At 45.4% G+C, this 19,872-nt stretch overlaps 1 protein-coding gene across 1 annotated transcript in view; it reads left to right on the plus strand.

Moving 5' to 3' along the window:
- Positions 1 to 19,872, plus strand: part of SLIT3 (slit guidance ligand 3) — a 468,658-nt gene that overhangs the window by 436,289 nt on the left and 12,497 nt on the right. The window contains exons 29-32 of the mRNA XM_062502022.1: positions 126 to 219; positions 5,063 to 5,200; positions 10,151 to 10,391; positions 11,050 to 11,180. Of these exons, the coding sequence (XP_062358006.1) occupies positions 126 to 219; positions 5,063 to 5,200; positions 10,151 to 10,391; positions 11,050 to 11,180 (604 nt within the window). The remainder of the gene's footprint in view (positions 1 to 125; positions 220 to 5,062; positions 5,201 to 10,150; positions 10,392 to 11,049; positions 11,181 to 19,872) is intronic.

A 19,872-nucleotide genomic window follows, 5' to 3' on the forward strand; every position in this document is an offset into this window, starting at 1 on the left:
TTTGTCACTTCCTGCTGAACTACTGAGCTGTCTGCACTTAGGGAGATTGGCCATCCCCAGACATCATGGGTGTTCAAGATTGTTCAAGCTGTGTTACAGCTTTTTTTGATTTTCCTTTGCCTCAGGTGAACTGTGTGACGAGGTGATTAACCACTGTGTTCCTGATCTAAATCCCTGCCAGCATGAGTCCAAATGTGTTCCCCTGGATAAAGGAATCAGGTAAGAGTGTGTGTGTGTGTGCTGGTCTCTGCACAGAGGGTACATTGATCCATTGGCTTGACTGGGGTTCTACTGGCAATGAGTGTGGAGCAAAAATCACCAAAATTAACACAAATAATGCAAGACTATATGCATTTCAGTCTGGGCCACATTTTAACTTTAATGCATCCATACATACTTCTCTAGCTTTCTGTGGTTTACTTGAAAATAATAAATGTACCCTCAGAGCAGAGGACTTATTCTGGAATAGGGCATGGCAATAGGAGGATTTATGGAACAGTCGCTGCAAAACACGTTAGCCTGCATCACAAACCAAGGACAGTTTCCTTAAGTGTTCCTTAGGGCACTTGCAACTTCAAGCAATGTAACAGGAGCCTTAGATCCCGGGCTGGATGGCTCCAACTCAGGAGCCACCTTTTCCACTGTCCTTGCTTGGCTCATCTGGGGTTTGGTGATGTCTGTGTTTGCTTTTTCCTATTGGGAATGACACTGACTGTTCCACAGGGGCGAAGGAAGGCCTTGTGTTTTGGATGGCAGCAAAGAACCTGGAGGTCTGGGCTTGGGCAATTGTGAGAGGTGCACAATGGCAGCATTTATCACCTACGTGAAGAGGGACTTCCAGAGCAATTTAGCAAATGGAGACAGTCAGTTGAAAAGTCAAGCTCTGTGAAAAGCTTGTCAGGAAAAGATCTTTGGAGACAAATCCAAGAGAGTTCAGTGCAGAGTGAGCTGCTCTCGGCACCTTCCCCTAAGGCTGTTCTCACAGCCACAGGGCAGCCCTGGGTGCCCACTGATTCCCTCCTGGGGTTCTGTCCAGCACACCCAGGAAGGGGGAAGGCATCAGGCTTTGTTCTTCCTGGTAACTTCCAGCTGGGGTCAGATGGTGTCCTGTGGAGCAACCAGCAGGTCAGAACCATGTAAGCTGACACACAGAACATTTCAGGAGAGTTAAAAGGAAATGAAACAAAATCTTAGAGAGGGTGGCAATCTCAAGGGCAGCTGACTCTCTGTTAGAGAGTCAGAATGTACAACACAAGCCTTTCTTTGGGATGAAAAGCGTCCAGACAGAAATGTTTCCAAACCTTGAAGAAGATGAAGCTATTAAATGATTAGGATGGTTCCTGCACTGATATGTAGGGACTAGATAAAGAGGTGTGTGCCAGTGCATAAATAATCCCTAATGTTCTTTCCAGGTTTCATTCCAAATTAATCCATAATTTGGTAATCCAGTATCTTCGGTTAATTCAGCAGTACATAATGTTATGAGGTGAAGGTTTGTAACTCAAATTGCCTTCTATTAGAGCACAAAGGGATGGAGACAGCTGTGGCCCTGAATGGTTTTCCACTTGCTGGAAGCGTTGTCATACCTGCCACCCACACAATTTGAGTAAATAAGATGCTTTTTCCTCACGTGCTTGCAAGAAAAGTGTTCTTCACAGTAGGGCCACTAACCCTTGAGGGGAGCCCAAATACCTGCTTTAAGGTGTTCTTCTGTTACTGTGTGTTGTCCTATTCTTCCCACTATTCGTAGAATGCTACAGAAAAATCCATGATTTCTTTATTCCTTCAAGCCAGACTTGAGAGGTGAAGAAGCCTTGAATGTAGAAGTGTCCAAGCATTGCTATTTCTTTCATACTTTAATGGCACCCAACCATCCAGCAGTGAGCCCTCAGGAGTTGTGCAGTGATGTGTGGATGCTGCTGGGACTCGCTGAAAACAGCAGCCTCTGCTCTCGTGCTGTAGCTGATCCCCTGAGCAGCCTGGTCTCCTGATGGTGCAGGATGGTGCTCCTGCCTGTCCTCTGCCTGCTTCCAGAGGCAGGGACTGTTAATGGCACGAGTCAGGCTTGTCCCTGAGCTGTTTATGCCCTGGGCATGTGAGCAGGACACACCAGTCTGTCTGTCCTGCCCTCAGCTCTAGTCAGTCTGCAGCTCTGCAGAGGGAAGAAAAGATGACAAAGACAGGAAAAAAATAGGAAGCCAAGTTATTTATTGACGTGGGGAGGGAAATTCCATTCCGGGCCTGTGATAGAAGCCATGATTCACAGCTTTAATACAACCGACATTGGACATTGAGTGCATGCAGATGCAAATCCCCTCAGATAGGCCAACAATTTAAATACCACTGGACATGTTTTTAGGCTCTCTGTGATACTGGGAATGTTGCCATCACTACAAGGCTATAACAGAAAACAAGATTTCCACTGCAGTGGTGTCAGATGGTCACTGGGAAATGAGATAACTATCTTATCATGTAAAATACTCTCTTACCAGGATCTGAACATGAAGGTTTCATTGCCACCTTCTTTACTGCATCAGACTTTTAGTGATGGACAGTCCCTTGCTGCCACTGTGTGGGACTGTGGGATAAGGATGGAGTTACTATGCCACCATTCCCTGATGGCACAGACCCTGAGTTCCTAGGAGTCTGGATGAAGAGCTCATGGGGCTGAATTTCTCACCTCCTAGACTTCAGGCAGGCATTTTTTTTGGTAGCTTCAGGTAGATGTGACACACCAAGAGCTCAGAGAAGACTGACCCAAAAGGAATTCCATGCTTCTAAAGCCAAGCTTTGAAGAAAACTGGACTATTTCAGAGTGTCTTTGGCTGCACAGAGCTCTTTGCTTTTGGAGTTAAATTTGCAGGTGGTTTTTCTCCCTTCCAGCCTCCACATCTTTAGTATGCTGCTTTGCTATATAGAAGAAGAGTAGCTTTCTGTATGCCAGAAAACAAAACAAAAAAACAGCCTTTAACACAATAAAATTACTTCCAAAAAAAAAAAAAAAAATTTCAAGAAAGGAGCATGTTTTTCCATTCACTGTAGTGATGTTGGAGCATGATATAAATATACTTTATTATTCTAAAGCTTGGAATTATTACCTGACAGCTTAAAATGCTGATTTAATGCAGCCCCACAGAGAAAAGTGGTGGTTCTGTCATTACTGAGATAGCCAATACACATCATAAAATTGATGCATGGCAGCCCTGAATAAGGAACTGCACATTGTTCATTATTACATCACTTTATATTAGGACTGCAGGGATCAATAAAAAACAACAGGATTAAATGCTGCCAATTCCCCTCACAAAGTCTTTTGATTGACACTATTTCCTCACAGGTGCGTCTGCAGTGCTGCCAGAAAATGCTGCCCGTGTCTCAGGGTTTGGGGCAGGAACAGTTTTTGTTTTTTGCTCTTTGCTCTGATTTGTTATCTCCATTATGTTAATCGCAGTATTCCTTGAGCCACCAAGGTGCAGAAAAGCAATTCACACATGCGGAGCTGGGACAGGGACCCTCCTGTGGCTGCAGAGGCTGGTGATGGGACCTCTCCTGCAGGGAGGGTGGAGTGTCTGCATGCACCTAACCCTGCCCATGGACAGCCCCATTTCCTCCAGGTTTAGCCAGTCAAGCCACGCTCTGAAAAGGAAATTGGAGCTCACAATCCCTGTGCTGTCACCCTGGCAGCCACTTCCCATTGGCACTCACAGGACACTTGCATTCTGCAGTGTCACCCCGCTCACTGCCCTGCCCTGGGGAGCAGCCAGGAGCCACGTGCTGTCACTTGGAGCAGCAGTCAGCACAATGACTGCTGCCTGGGAACTGGAGATGTTTTTTCCTCATCACTGCCATGTGCCCAGTTCCTCTGGAGAGGTTTTCTACAAGGTGCCTCCTCCTGCATTTACCCCACCAGGCTGCTGGCAGGAAGAAGGGAGTAGGCCAGCTGAATAGATTCATGGAGCAATCTCTCTCCTGATGCCACATGCTCAGCTTTAGAATGCTTCTCCTCTTCCAGCTCTCGGTGACCAGCATGTTGGATCCAACCACAGGCTCTAGCAAGAGCACAAGCCTCTTTTTTATTGCTGAAATTCTTTGTAGCTCTTCCCCTGATTTGGTTGAAGTGATATGACTTTTGTTTTCCAGATGTGCATCAACATCCAGCTGGGAGGAGTAAAATCTGTTTTATGGACTAAAGAGTGTTCATGACTAAACACTGTCTACACAGTATAGATTCAAGAAAAGGCTGCTCAGCAATCCCAAAAGATCTGATCCAAATCAGAGACTTTGGGATGCATTTTCTATTGTCAGGTTATAAACTTCTGCAAGGCTTATAAATAGAAATGCTGATGTAGCATACAGCAAACTTGAGAATTGTATAAAATAAAGCCAACAGGTAATGTCTGCAGGTTTGGGTGCATCTCACTGTGCTCCGTCCCATGGTATCACCCCGCAGCAAAAGGTGCAGTGTCACCATGGCAGAGGACATGCTGCAAAGACAACTTTCCATTGTTGCCGCAGCATTTTGCCTTGCAAATGAATGGAAAGCAGGTGGTGGTCTCAAAACTTGGTCTTTCTCTTTGAATTTGCTGAGGTTTATAGCTTGTTTACAGATTGTTTCCATTTGGAAGGTAGACCCTTCCTGTGCTCCATGAAGCTGCTCAGGGCCAAGCTCAGACACCCAGCAGTGTGCAGCCATTGGCAAAATCATACTCTGGCCACCAGAGCCACTGCCCTTGCAGAATATTGCCCCTTGAGTCTGTAAGGTTAGGGAGAGCTTTGTCATGTTCAGCATAACTGGGAGTCTGCCAGGTGGACACCCCTCTCCAGAAACTCAGCTGAGGAGATGGTGGTACTTTGGACTTGAATTTTAGCTGATTGAAGAGCCTCAGATGCAGCCAGCTAGGAGGGACCTGAGCCCTTCTGATGGAAGGAACTGTGCTTGATGCGGCCAGGAATAATTGCAAACATCTCCCCAGCCCAAATCCAAGAGGTGCTAGGAAGCCCGTGTGAGCTGCTGGTGGGAGTGCTGAAATGAGCCATTAACAGAGATGTTCCTGCGTTTCAGATGCGAGTGCCTGCCGGGTTACAGCGGCAAACACTGTGAAGTGGATGATGACGACTGCGTGGGACACAAGTGCCGGCACGGAGCCGCCTGCGTGGACGCGGTCAATGGCTACACCTGCGTGTGCCCACAGGGCTTCAGGTACAGAGCTGCGGGATGGGAGGGGCTCCGGAATCCTTCATCAGCCTCTAACACAGCACTGATCTCCCATCCCCGTGGGAATGGCTGTCTGGAACACAGCACTGATCTCCCATCCCCGTGGGAATGGCTGTCTGGAACACAGCACTGATCTCCCATCCCCGTGGGAATGGCTGTCTGGAACACAGCACTGATCTCCCATCCCCGTGGGAATGGCTGTCTGGAACACAGCACTGATCTCCCATCCCCGTGGGAATGGCTGTCTGGAACACAGCACTGATCTCCCATCCCCGTGGGAATGGCTGTCTGGAACACAGCACTGATCTCCCATCCCCATGGCAATGGGTGTCTGGAACACAGCACTGATCTCCCATCCCCATGGCAATGGGTGTCTGGAACACAGCACTGATCTCCCATCCCCATGGCAATGGGTGTCTGGAACACAGCACTGATCTCCCATCCCATGGGAATGGGTGTCTGGAACACAGCACTGATCTCCCATCCCATGGCAATGGGTGTCTGGAACACAGCACTGATCTCCCATCCCCATGGCAATGGGTGTCTGGAACACAGCACTGATCTCCCATCCCCTTGGGAATGGGTGTCTGGAACACAGCACTGATCTCCCATCCCCATGGCAATGGGTGTCTGGAACACAGCACTGGTCTCCCATCCCCGTGGGAATGGCTGTCTGGAACACAGCACTGATCTCCCATCCCCATGGCAATGGCTGTCTGGAACACAGCACTGATCTCCCATCCCATGGGAATGGCTGTCTGGAACACAGCACTGATCTCCCATCCCATGGGAATGGCTGTCTGGAACACAGCACTGATCTCCCATCCCATGGGAATGGCTGTCTGGAGCACAGCACTGATCTCCCATCCCCGTGGGAATGAGTGGCTCACTCCTGTCCCTGCAGGAGGTTTTAACAAGGTAACCAGACACAGGGGACTGGCAGTTCTTGCTTGGAAAGCAGCAATTTTGGGGCATTGCTGTGTGAGTGTGCCTGCCCCAGCCACTCCTGCTAACACACTGAGCACACCACCTAATACACTCACATAAGTTATATGGAGATAAACTCTGCATGTGCAGAGTGAGCAAAGGATAATAAAATTGTGTTTATGAACCCTCACAACTGGCTGCAAAGAAAACATGAGTCTGAAGATTTTGTGGCAGTGTCTCTGTGCCTCTTGGACGAGCTCAGTATGATTCAGGCTGTAAATTTCCAGCCTCTCATTCTGACAGTTGCCAATATATCTGACTCCTGGAAATCTCTGTCTGTCAAAGATAAGTGTGCTCCTCCAAATGGATTCACTAATCATTGCTTGGGGCTGGATACTGGCTTCCTTCCAGCTAAACCTTTTCTGTGTTTGAAATACACACGAGACAAAGAAGGAGTACCTGAAAAGATCAGTCTTGACAAAGCAGAAATTGCATGAACACTTATAAATCATCTTCTCTGCTTTGAATCTGCAACTGTTTTCATTCTTCTTGCTTTCATTCTTGCTGGTTTTGGGTTTTGGTTTTTTTTCTTCCCTCTCAACACACATTTCTGTTGCAAAGCAGACAGCCTTCCCTGAATAGGCATTGATGTATAACATGATGTCAGCCTATGGTTTCACAGAATCAGACTTGTTATTTACAAGGTATCAGATATCCTCTGAATTTCAAATTCATACCCTTCTCTCCATGTTTCACTCTCTGCTTCAGTCCATTTGATGGCCTTAGGGATCCTGCAGATTGGTGACTGGTAAGGCTAACGTGACTGTGGGATGTAAATCCTCAGTGTTGTCTAATTCTTAGAGATGAGAAATGGGATTGCAAAGCCATGTCTGGAGTCAAGGGTAACTCGAGCCTGTCATCAGATAGGACTGACTGGGAGACTTGCTGCAGGTCCCCTGATTTTTTAAGGCCTGTAAACACTAGCAAGTGATGAATGTGAGGGTTTTTTTTCTGGGAAAGCAGAGTCACAGTGTTTGTGAGAGATGTTCTGAGTTGACACAACTGAGTGGAGCAGCAGGGGTTGGTGGGAGAGTGGTCTGGTCCCTTCCCATGTACCAAAGAGCTCTATTGGCAATTCAGGTTGTCTGGTTTCACACCAGGAGCAGGCATCAAGAGCAGAACCTGGAACAGTCCAGTCTTCTCTCTTGATCAAATGAGGGGGTCTCATGCCACTAACAGTCCTCCAAGTAGAGGAAGAATCTTTCTACACTAAGCTCCAAAACTCAACTACCCATTTAGACAGCACTTCACAGCCCAAGGCAGCCATGGGCAAGCAAAGTAATCCCGCTGCCTGTCAACAGTACAGGCAGGATTACTTCAGTTCTTCTGTTTGCTTTCTTTTTTTTTTCCACTAGTCCATGTCACTTCCCTAAATTTCCTGTGCAAGATGCAAAGAAGACAAGGGTCTTTGGAGAGAAGAACCTCACACTGAGCACTACCACACTCCCTCTGCCAAGGCAGACAGCAGGATGGAGCCCCATGTGTTCTCCATGCAGACTAGTCCCTGATCTTGTTTGATTTCAGGATTAAAATTCTGCTAACAAAATATGATCTCATTATTCTTTCCATGACTCAAGCCTTTTGTAGTTTAGAGGCTCGCTGCTCTGAAGGGGGTTCTGAGGTTTGGGTTTTTTCCTGTTAAGATTATAAATTCAAATACCGTGATTGACAGAGTTCAGCCTTCTGATGTTCAGGGTTACAGACTCCCCTGTCCTCACAGCTGCCTTGGGCATGGTGATGTGTGGCAAGGAGATAGCTCTGCAAGTGTTTGAAGGCTGCAAGTGTGGACGGAAAAAAGAGAACACAAGGATTGGTCTGACAAAGGTAACTAGGAGACCTAAGATGAGGATTAATAAAGTTTTTTGGCTAAGTATCAGGAATAATTTCCCAGCAGTGAGTTTGCAGTGCCCTCCCAGTTATCTGGAACTTATGCTGTTGTAATAAATTCACAGACCTATAATGATTTTATGGTTGTCACTACGCTGTGTGTCAAAGCCCTAAAACAATGTTAAAACTTATATCCTCTCATTGCTGAACAAATGGCACTTGGGTAATTCTGAGCAGCGTAGGTAGGGCCTCATGCACAATGAGGCTGTTATGACAGCCCCAAAAATCAGTAGTGCCACCATGTACACACTCACTCTCCCATTTCATCCTTTCCCATTCACTGGTCAGGGGTAATTGTGCTCCTTCCAGCACCTTTCCTTAGCACTCACCAACTTCTCCTAACTGCAGAATATGCTTTCCTCCTGAAAACTTTGCAATGTTTTCTTCCCAAAATAGCACTCATTTGCCCCCTGCAGATGAAAACATTTTTGGAGAATTTGTGAGCCCTGCTGAATAAACCCCAAGTTCTCAAAGCTTCCCTCCAGCAATCAGCCTCACAGTAGTGTTGCCTGATAAATGCTGCTCTGGTGGGGAAGCACACATTAAGCTGCAGAGCCTGATGGAAGCACTGCTCCTCTGTGGTGCAGATGTTTCCAAGTTCTCCACTGGGACAGATTGCTGCAAGGGACTCACAGTGATTATTTAAATAAATGAAATTGTACCAGGCAGAATGGACTTGGCCAAGCTATGGAAGTCAGGCTGTGTTCCACATTCCACTGCTGGGGAAATAAATCCTATTAATTTTTTCTAAATATATACTTTTTAAAAATGTTTAAAATTAAAAAGGAAAGGGCCTTTACAGATACTGTTGCTAATGTAATTTCTAGGTGCCAGTATCAGGAGAGCTGCCCTAGTAAAGCCACACACCAGAGGGGTGTCCACAGCAAGCAAGGGTGTACAGGAGCTGTACCAGGAGCTTAGGGAATCTTTCAGAACAGCACTAAGCAGAGACACTCTGGCTTCTCCCAACATTTGCTTTCTGTTAGTGGACGCTGTTGCGGGTCACATGGATTTTTTATTATGATTATTTTTAACTTCCAGAAAATTAAAATTAGATATACACTGACTTTTCCTTCTGTTTCCTACTTGCTGCCGAAGACAAAACAAAACAATGGGCATTAGGTATGACGAAGCTCACAGGCTGGGTTAGCAGTGCTCTGTTCTGCTGGTACCTCTGGAAAGGGGTCACCTTGTTTGCCACTTACAAGAGCAGAGTAGACTCAAATCACAGATCTAGGATGGAGAGGTCTCAGGTTTGGGCTTAAACGGCTCACAGATTTCACTGGGAACCTCTGCAGGGCACAGTAAGAGGGGTAGCTGTTTCAGCCAGGCTGCAGTGCCTTGCAGAGCTGAAGAACCAGTGCAAAGGGCAGTACAGGCTGCTCTCAGTGTCTGCACTGGCTTGTTCACACCCAGCGTTGAGATTCCTGCCAGCACTCAGCTGTGCTCCTCTCATGTCGGGCAGCAGGCACACGGTGGCTGGACCTCAGGGCTGCTACTACAAAGCAAATGGCAGTGCTGCTGGATTTTACCTTTTATATTTTACAGATCCTGTACTGCTTCAGTGCCTAACTATAAAACCCCATAGCCTGTCAGCCCCTGTTCTCCCATTTTATTCAGACAAAACAATTCCTCTCTAGGCCTGAAAGTCAAGGAAACCTCACTGTCTCAGGCCCTGAGAGATGTAAACGACTGTGAACTGGAGGGGGGAGGCAAACTTGGAGTAAATTACTTCATTACCTGAAGCTGTAATTGGAGCATTACCTCTTGATACGTAAATGGACCAAACTTATAATGAATATGAATAATGAATAACTCGTGACCGTCGTCCCACCTGGGTCACCAGAAACTGATGCCTTGCAGTGGCTACCTGAGACAGAGGCTAGACAAAATTAAGAGAATAAAAGCAGGTATTTATTTATTGAAGGCCTTCCACTTTTATTCTCTTAATCTTGTCTAGCCTGTGTTTTAGGTAGCCACTCCAAGGTATCAGCAGCACCTGAAATGAAAACGAGAAAGCGCTGCTGACTGAGGCTGTTTGCCTTCCCTCTGCCTGTGCAGTGGTCTGTTCTGCGAGACGCCTCCTCCCATGGTGCTGCTGCAGACGAGCCCCTGTGACAACTACGAGTGCCAGAACGGCGCCCATTGCATCGTGGCCCAGCACGAGCCCGTGTGCCGCTGCCTCGCCGGCTTCGCGGGACAGCGCTGCGAGAAGCTCATCACCGTCAACTTCGTGGGCAAGGACTCCTACGTGGAGCTGCCCTCCGCCAAAATCCGCCCTCAGGCCAACATCTCCCTGCAGGTTTGTCACACGCTCCTCTATGCTGTAATACCTGTAGTGTGCATGTGTCCAGTGCTGACAGAACAGGCGCTGCTGGACAGAATCCTGGAAAAATCAGTCCGTTTCTGAGCCACTTGTCTACTCTGAAATCACTGAAATGTGAAGGAGAGACGAAGGCACCAGTGTACTTTTGTGGGCACACATCCTGCCTCCAGAATCTCTCCACGCTCCGATTCCCAGACTGGCAATGCAACCAGGGATGATTCGGGAACGTTCCGTGTCTTCCTACTGATTCACAGCATTGTGTTTCATCCTGTACAATGTTTGTTTAATGTCATGATGCCTCTTAAAACGGGCTGCTCTGAATGGCCTCTCTGGACAATATTTTGCTTATTCAACAGACAAAAGGCCTGGGATTTTCTTACAGGCCTAAGGTTCAGAAGACAACTGAAAACTGGCTCTCATGTGAAATGGGAAGTTGACCTTTGTGTGTGAGCCCACCCAAGGGCACCAAGACCTTTTTTGTGCCTCCTGGCTCTTGCTCTGATTGCTGCTTATATATGATGTATTTAAAGTATATTTGAATTGCTTATGTTATTTTGGTTTGATTTTAAATACAGGTTTATTTCTTTTATTAATCAATCTCAAGCAATCTTACATGGTTATGAATGTTTCACAGGTAGCCACGGACAAGGACAATGGCATCTTACTCTATAAAGGAGACAATGATCCTTTGGCTCTGGAGTTGTACCAAGGACACGTGAGGCTCATCTATGACACCCTGAACTCCCCACCCACCACAGTATACAGGTAAGTGACTAAGCTCTGCCAAGACAGTTGACTTCCAAAATTGGTGGAGGAGAGGTAGGATTTTTCTAAGCAATGTGCATGGGAGGAAAACCTTTTATTTTACTTCAAGGTATCTCTTTTATGCATGTAATTAGATGAGAAAGTCAGAATAAAGAGTTAGCTAAACGCTGCATGGGTAAAAATTGGCAGTTATTGGCAACACCAGTGATGCTGTGTCCTCCTGTAATTGTAGAAAAATGCATTTTCTAATCTGCTGTAAAGTTTCAGTTTTTGGTGAATTTTGTCCTTGAAATAGTTCCAATAAATCAGTTTTTTTGTTGAGATTAGCATTAAGTGACTGTACCAAGACAGAGCAGTTAATGTGCAACTGCAGGGTTAGATTGCCTCAAATAGAACGAGAAGAGCTGAACTCTTCTACAGGATGAATATTTTTAGTGGAAATTCTTGCCTGCAACTACACAACCACAAAAAAGCAGAAATGGCAAAGGTAAATTTTAGGGTAATTTGACTTCAGACACGTGGCTTTTGAGGATATGAAATCCACATTTTATTCACTAGTCACAAGAAGGAAAAGCAAATGTACAAGTGAAATCCATGCACAGAGACATTTCTTTGGGAAGGAGGGATGTGCTGCCTTTTTTGATCACTGTTCCTTCAGCATCCCTCTCCCCTAGTTGTCATTTTCAAGCCCTGTTGCTCCAGTTTACTCTAAGCACAGATGCAGTTGTGACCACACAGAGCATTTTGGGTTCAGAACAGACTCCTGGCACTGTGTGTGCAGCAGAGCTGCAATTCCCAGCCCACCTCAGCTGTGGGAAGAGCATCCTGCTAGAGCAAGGGACAGGATGGGTGTCAGCACGCATCACCCACCTCATACTTGTCTCAGAAAGTTTTCTCAGCACTTGCTAACACTTGATCCTCCCAGGGAATTTTCTTTAGGGAAAGGGTGACATTTTTAAGAAACTTTCTGTACTATAATAAACTGGATAATACCAATGCAGACAGGTTGCCAGGAAGAGCACTGGCTTGTGCCCTGTAGGAATGAAGGAAGTAGGTTGCCCATGGTTTTCATCAGCTGGATGGATAGGTGTGAAAAATGTCTCTGTGTGTGGCAGCTGATCCTAACTGATCAGCTGTTGGAGCAAAGCTGAAGTTGATAAACAGTTTTATGCTGCTAATTGGAACAGAGGGAAAGCTCCTTATGTGTGTGGGCAGCACAGGGGGTGACAGGTCCATGTGGGTGTTTGCTGGCCATGGTCACAGCACGGCAGAGTGGGGACAGGAGCTGCTGCCACCACCACAGAAACAACCCTCCATGGATGCAGTGCCTTCTGGCAGAGCTGCCAGGGGTGGCTGGTGCGGTGTCCTCCCCACGCCCTTCACGTGGATCGAGGAGGAGGGGGGGCTCCATTCTCACTGACACCTCATTACCATAAGATTAATGGCCCGTTCACCACATTTTGTGTGCCGTGGTCTGCTGAGATGCGAGAGAAGCTGCTTAATACGATGCCCTTTCTGAAATGTCACTCTAATCTTTTATTAGTTTAAGGAGTGGAGCAAAATGGGATTAGCATGGAGCTCGATGGGAAAAGATTAGGTTGATTGAGAAAAACTGCAGCTAAAGAATGTCAGAAAGGGCCTCTAAATAGATTAAAAGACTTGTTTTCCTTAAAGGCTGAAGAAGGAGCAGGAAAACCTGCTTGTCCCCTTACAAACATAAGATTTAAGGATAGAAGGCATAAGTGGATCAGGTTTGACCTCTCTGATTTTTAGCTAAGGTATGAACTCTCTTTGGCCTAAGACATGACTTCTAGCTTGGCACAGAGTTTTGACAGGAAGACACCTAATAACAGAAAATCCCCCATTTCCTTTAGTATCTTGGACAATGGTCAATTATTTCCATTATCCTGGCATTGGCCATCATTTCTAAATTGTGTCACTAGTACCTTCTGAATTGTTGAGAGGCTTTCTCAAGGGAAATTAAAGTCTACTTATACCTGGATCTGGTTCCCATGGGTTTATCTGGACTTCTGTTTGCATTTTCTTCTAATCTACATTTTGATTAAATGAATAGCTGGCTCGGTGTGATGCATTTTATCTCAGCCTGAAGAATTCGGGAAGATCTTTCCCTCAACTTCTACAATTTTCATTTGTCATTGAAAATAAGGTTGCTAGGAGAACCTGTAACATCCTGGCATCACCACTGGTGAAACAGTTTGCCTTCCCCATTGCCTCCTCCCTGCTGTCCCATTTAGACACCTCATTTCAGTTTCAATCTCAGCAAAAGTGGACTGTTTGCCTTTGCAAAGCTCTGCTAAAAGACTGTTAGATTAATTTTCACAGTCAATATAATGTTCTGCTCTCCTCCAAAGCAGTCCACTTTTTGGACTAGATGAGCAGAGCTTTGGCTCTTGGTTTTCCCCAGAAGAGTCTGCCAGAAGAGGAGGAGGCCTTAAAATGCTGCCTGGTGGGAGCTGTGCCAGCTACAGCTGCAGGAAATCTGTCACTGACCTGGTCCTGGGTTGTAACTGAGATGTTTTTCTGGCTATTTCAGGTACTCTCAGGATGGGATGTGGGAAGTCATTGGCAAGCCACATGATCTGTAATTCCTCATCAGAGTGTCCATGATAAGATTTATTGATAGTACTTATGAACATTAAAATTAGCAAAGTACTTGGCTAATACAGGTAATATCCTGTAGGGATAAGATAAAAGCTGTTGTTTGGGGAGCCAGCAGTGAGTCAGTCACACCTGGTGGTATTTTTCCAAAGTGTTCCACAAGGATGAAACACTCCCTGTGTTCCAGCAGCAGGCTGTGCCCCAGCCCCGTAGGACAAAGCTGGGGGAAGGTTTGCCCCAAACACAGGGGGTGCTCAGCTTGCTGTGAGCTCTGAGGGGCTCTGCTGCAGAGCTGCTGTGGGCCATGCAGGGCAGGGATGTGTCATAGGAGTGGATTGTCAGGAAAGAGATGTTCATTGTAACTCCTCTGGGAAGGCAGGGTGGCCCTGGCTACCAGAGGGAACCTGTTCCTGAATTTTAGTTGCTTCTCTGAGCAGATTGAACCAGAACTGCATTACCAAGTCAGTCTGGAAAAGCCCAAGATAACGAGCTGTACGTTCAGGTTTGCTTAACGTGTGTTTGTCCCTGTGGGAGGTTTGGATAGAAAGGTTAAAGTTGACATTGGGCTTCTCTTTCATTCTAGTCAGGTAAAGGTCAGCACATGTCCAGTGGAAATGACTACCTAAAATTCACTGTCATTTATCATCAAGTTAGGGAGAAATACAAGTTAATCCATTAATAATATAATGCAATGACAGAGCTCACCCTTTAAAATAAAATCTGACTGATTTTTTACTGGAACCTGTCACTTGTGATCTGCAGAAAAATGTTTTCCTCGATGTCAGAGTAAAGCTCTTACAGAAGATCCATTTTTGAAGTAGGATTCCTAGTTTCTTTTTCAATGTTTCTTCTATTTAATTATTCTATACGTGGACACATGAGAACAGAAATCTTTTTCTGAGTGCTTTATTGACCTCCTGGTTTCTGCACTGCTCAGTTACTCTTCCATGCCATGACAGTACTTGGTGCCACTCTAACAGGGAGTTCTTGAAATGAAGTAAATCTTTCACACAATGCTGTACCTTAATTTAAAGGTAAGGAGCAACTGGTAAAGAATGTGCTTCTTTTATTTACTGCCGCAATCCAATTGTTAAAACTTTGAATTAATGAAGAACATATAACGAATTTCATAGTTCCAGCACTCAGCCATTAACCCTGGTATCTGTTTAACTGTATTCTATAGGGAGAACTCCCTATTTTCAATCTTTTTTCCCACATCTGTTCCTTGAGCCAGAGATAAGACCTTACTTGTAAACTTTTCTCCAATAGATTTTATGCTGCTATACACTCATATTGATTTGGATGCTGAAATAATCCTTCCTAATAGAAATGGAAAACAGAACTTTGACACAAACTGGGGATGTAATTCCCTCCAGAGCTCCCAGATTGCCATGTTGCATACAGACTGTCATATCTGGTAAAGAGCAAAATGCAGGAGTTGTTGGTGTAAAATCATATGTTTTTATGCAGGGATCCTGACAGCAGTGAAAAAGGAGGCAGTTAGGAAAAGATAAGAATGAATTATATTTGTCTTTCTGTAGAGACTACACCCAAATTACATTATAATTCCTTTTAAAAGTATCCTCGCATAATCGGCTTTCAAAGATGCTACATCATTAAAAATATTCCTTGTAGATTGTATCATGCAGTTCTCATGGTCTGGCTGACTCTTGCATAGCATAGATGGATGTTCTTGTGGTTAAAGCAAAAGGCCTGAAATGAAGGAGCATACATTCCTACTGTATCTGTTGCAGATGTGATGACTGCAAGACGACAAATTAGATCTGGTTCCCTGTGCACGCTAAAAAGTAGAGAAAGGCACAAAAATAGAAAAGGTGTTTCAGAAACATGCTGCAGATCTCTGAGGGTGAGGTTCCTGCTCTGCTGTCCCTTCAGGCTGTGGAACAGCACAAGGTTCTTCTGCTGGTGGCATCTGCAAACTTCTGTGCCCTTTAACTCCCTCGGGCTGTGCCGGTGGCTCTGGAGCCTGGGAGCTGCTGGAACTCGGTGTCCAGCACTATCCCAGGCCATGCCACTGCTGAATGAATGTGCTGCTCCCCAAGGATTTCAGTCCTCTACTCAAATCTCTGAGGCTGAACAGTTGCTTTAGAGGTGGAAGAACATCCACACCTTCCACAGAGGGGGATTTTGTGCCATTGTCTCTTTAGCTGAAATTGCTTATCTGCAGTGAAGCCTGGGAGGCTTCACCATTAATTTTCTGCCTTCTGGGGAGGAATGTGCTGGAGGAGCGAGAACATTCATTATTTTTAGGATCATTATTAGAGCTTTTCAAACTCAGTTTTTGGCAAAAGTGTCTTTGCAGAGTGCACTGCATGACTGGTCCTTTTCTTCCTAACACCTTCACAGTCTGCAGCCTGTGCTGTGCCCATCCCTGGTGGGATGCCTGTTTGATGCTCTGGATGGGCTCTAAATAGACTGTTTTTCAGATATTTCTGTGAGGCATCACTGAGCTCTTTACAGTTCTGCATATTTGCAATTCATTTTATTCTATCATGTACTCGTATTTTTTCAGATACCCCTTAGGGATTCTATATCAAATATAATGAAAGAAACTGGCATTAGTCTCTGGCCTGCACAGAAAAAAAATGTAAAATTTGAATGTACTTATAGATCTTGCATGAGCCAAGGCAAAGGACAGCTTAATTTTTTACCTTTATAAAGGGCTTTGGAGTACTTAAATTGGAGAAAAATGGCAAGTGTGTGAGTTCTTGTCAAGCTACAAACATCGCATTTACCTCATTTTTCCTGGATTATTGTGCAGTAGGACAGAGAAAATGTAAGGTCAAGACCTTAAAATATCATTTAACTTTTACCATTAGGTTCAGAATCAAATATTTGCTTTCATGAAACACAGAAACTTTTTTCCTGCTGAGCTGAAGCTTAGGAAGGGTAAAGTTTTGTCCTTCAGGCTGCCCAAGGACTTAGCAGGCAAAATCTTGTTAAGCTGAATTAATTCTTTTCTTTGTAAATCTCTCCAGTATCTCTTGCAAGAATGACAGTTTCTCATCTGCTCTCTCTCTCTGCCTCCACCCAGCTCATTCTCTTCAGTTCAATGTCCAAGTACCCAGAAACTGCAGACCCACACTTCATGTCTCACACATGTATAGGGTGTTTCAGAGTGAGCTTTTTACCAGAAGAAAGCAAAATCCTTCACAAAGTGAGTCAGTGCTGGCCTGTCTGTGGTACCAGGTGCAGGCAGTTAGGAATGGGTCATCTAAAGCCACTTGTCCTGTGGTAATGACAAAAATAGAAGTTCTGTTCTTCAAATCCCAGGTCACCTTATTCAGGGACCAGAATCTGGAGCTGTGGGTCTGAGCTGCACTCAGGCATCCCCTGTCAGCAGAGGCCAGGCTGGGGAAAGGTTGCAAATATCTTTTAAAGGCATTTTGCTGCTGTACCATAGGTCGCTGGTCCAGTAGTACATTGCCAAAGTTGGTTAATACTGATTGCATCAGAGAAAGGTTGAAGTGTTCTCATAATAAACAGTGATGGAATAAACCTAATCATAGTCAAAATGGCTTTATAAACTTCCTGTGCACTAATGACTGGCTCATGTCTTGAATTGTGAGGTTTTTTGCCTTACAACAACAAGTAGCAAGCTAATATGTTTATTTTTTCCTGCCTGTAAATTTCTTGTGAACATGATGAGTAACACAAAGTTTAGATGTGTACCATGTGTGATATTCACATCCTATCTGTGGCTCTGGATCCAATCGATGCAGCCTCTGTTGGAAGCAGCGCACGCAGACCTGGAGCTGAGGGAGATCAGGAGGTGCAGGATGGGTCTGTGCATGGTTCTTTCTGTGTTTCTTCCCAGTGTGGAACTGGGACCCAGAGCTCAGCATTTGTCAGCACGTCCCAGTGCTGGGGGAAGGTGGGCATGGCAGCTGTCAAAAATCGATGGGTTTGGTCATTTCTGTGGAAGGAGAGGATCCAGCTGTAGGTATTTTGCTATGGCTGAGGTGGAAACAATTTCTAAATAGACATGGCTTTTTTTTTTTTTTCTTCAGGCTTAGCCTCCAATTTCAGGCAAAACCCATCATTCTCTTTCACTCTGACTGGATGCCCTGTTAATTGTACTCCGTAGCAGCCCTGCTCCCTGCTGCTAATACCTACATATTTTCCAGAGCTGAAAAGGGGATAGATGGTCCAAAGTATTGTCTGATGTAACAACTCTGTGAAGACACCTGGTGAATTTTCTTATCAGAACCTGAGATTTGATAACCAGCTGAATGGCAGAGCTGTTTTTCTAGAAGGTGACCCCATGCACCCTGCTCTGTTCCAAGCCCTGGTGGGGCCAGGGGCTGTGTCACAGCCTGTCCTGGTGTGTGATGCTCAGCTGTACCCATGCAATGCTGGGGAGGACGTGGCACTCAGGCTGCCACCGCCCTGCTGCTGTAACAGGGCGTGCCTTCCCCTCTGCTAATGATTATTTATTGTGTCATTTTTATACGGGTACGAGATTTCACACCGACCCAATAACACTGCAGAATCTCTGACTGATTTTTTTTTTCTTCACTCTGTATTTCATGGGTTTGTTATTTTGTCTGATGCATGTCACTGTGAGGACATCAGGACGTGGTAGCTCCTGACGCCACCGTGTGCAGTGGAGAACCAAGGCATCCTGGTGGAGAGGGTGGCAGGGACCAACGCTCTGATCTGTGTCTCAGGAGAGCCCTTGGACTTCAGAAGTGTATTCCAGCTGGTTTTACTGCCATTGCACTTGCTTTAACAGATTCTCAGCAGAATGAAGTATCCAGCTTTGCTGGTGTGAGTTTAGCAGCACCCAGCAGCTCTTGGCCCCAGCAATTTCTACTCCCAGAAACTTCTGTTCCCAGCAATGGGGCTGGAGGGAGCTGTGGGACCTCACCCAGGTCAGGGACACTGTGAGAATCCCCTGCAAACAGCAGTGTTTGCCCTGGCCAGGTGTCTGACCCTTTAATGAATCATCTAGGGAAGGGGGTCAGGATTGTGTTAATTGTATGTTACAGGGGTGTAAAAAAGGTCCTTGCTTTTCTCTTAGAAGGTCTGTAATACAACGACTTTCACTGCTGGCAGGGGTGCTGCAGGAATTGAATTATGGCTGGAAATTAGATATGCATAGCCTGGCCAAACGATCATTAAGGGAGATACGGTAATCAGCTGCCAGTGTTCAAGGGCTGTAAACACCAGGAAGAGAAAGATGGCTTATTTGGGTGGTCTACAAAGTTTTAAGTAGAAGAAAAGGTATAAAACCAAGCAAATTAAAATGGAGGTATCAAGGCAAAAGCTCTTAATGTCGAGTACTCTCAGCCTGAAAGACATAGCACTCAAGTCATGTAAAACAGGATTGAACATAACAAAATAGTGTGTTTGAAGCTGAAAGTAGAGTGCTTTAATATTCCTTTCACCTCTTATTTCCCTAGTCCTGTGTTTCATTAGCATTTTTCATACTTTTTTTCTCAACATGTGGTTTTTATTCAGCTCCTGAAGATGATAGTGCTTGAAGTGATGTGTTATTGTGGAGGTAGCACAAACACCACTCCAATTATGATTTTGCCTTTGTTGCCATGGAGAAGTTTAAATCTATTTTAGGCCAAGGACTGATTATAGCTGGAACTAAGGGTAGGAGGTAAGTGTAGCTTGGAAAGGTGAGAACCCATCACTGCTGATACCACAGTCAGCCTGGCACTGTGTGAGTTTCACAGCTCCCAAACTGCTGACAACTCAGCGCAGTTCCCTGCAGCTCTCACCTTGAGCTCTTCATTTTGGTACCTCTTCTCTGGTGCTGTAAGCTCCTTAAGCTCTTTTTGACATGTATTCTTGTTTATTGCCTTCTACTTAAAATGTTCTCAATTATCTAAGTTCAGTGTTCCCCATGGCCTTCACTCCCCAGTCTCTTACCATCCTTGTGTTTTCTTTGTTTTGTGTGTCAGATGAGGCGTGTCCCCATTAAGACAGAGGTCAGGAAAATCTGGAGACTGTAGCTAATGAATTAATGTTCTTATTTGCATAATTGATGGTTATATATCTCCTCAGTGACATAGTTTGCTGTGATACTTAAAGCTATTTT

Source organism: Cinclus cinclus, chromosome 14 (assembly GCF_963662255.1).
Source record: "Cinclus cinclus chromosome 14, bCinCin1.1, whole genome shotgun sequence".
NCBI lineage: Eukaryota > Metazoa > Chordata > Aves > Passeriformes > Cinclidae > Cinclus > Cinclus cinclus.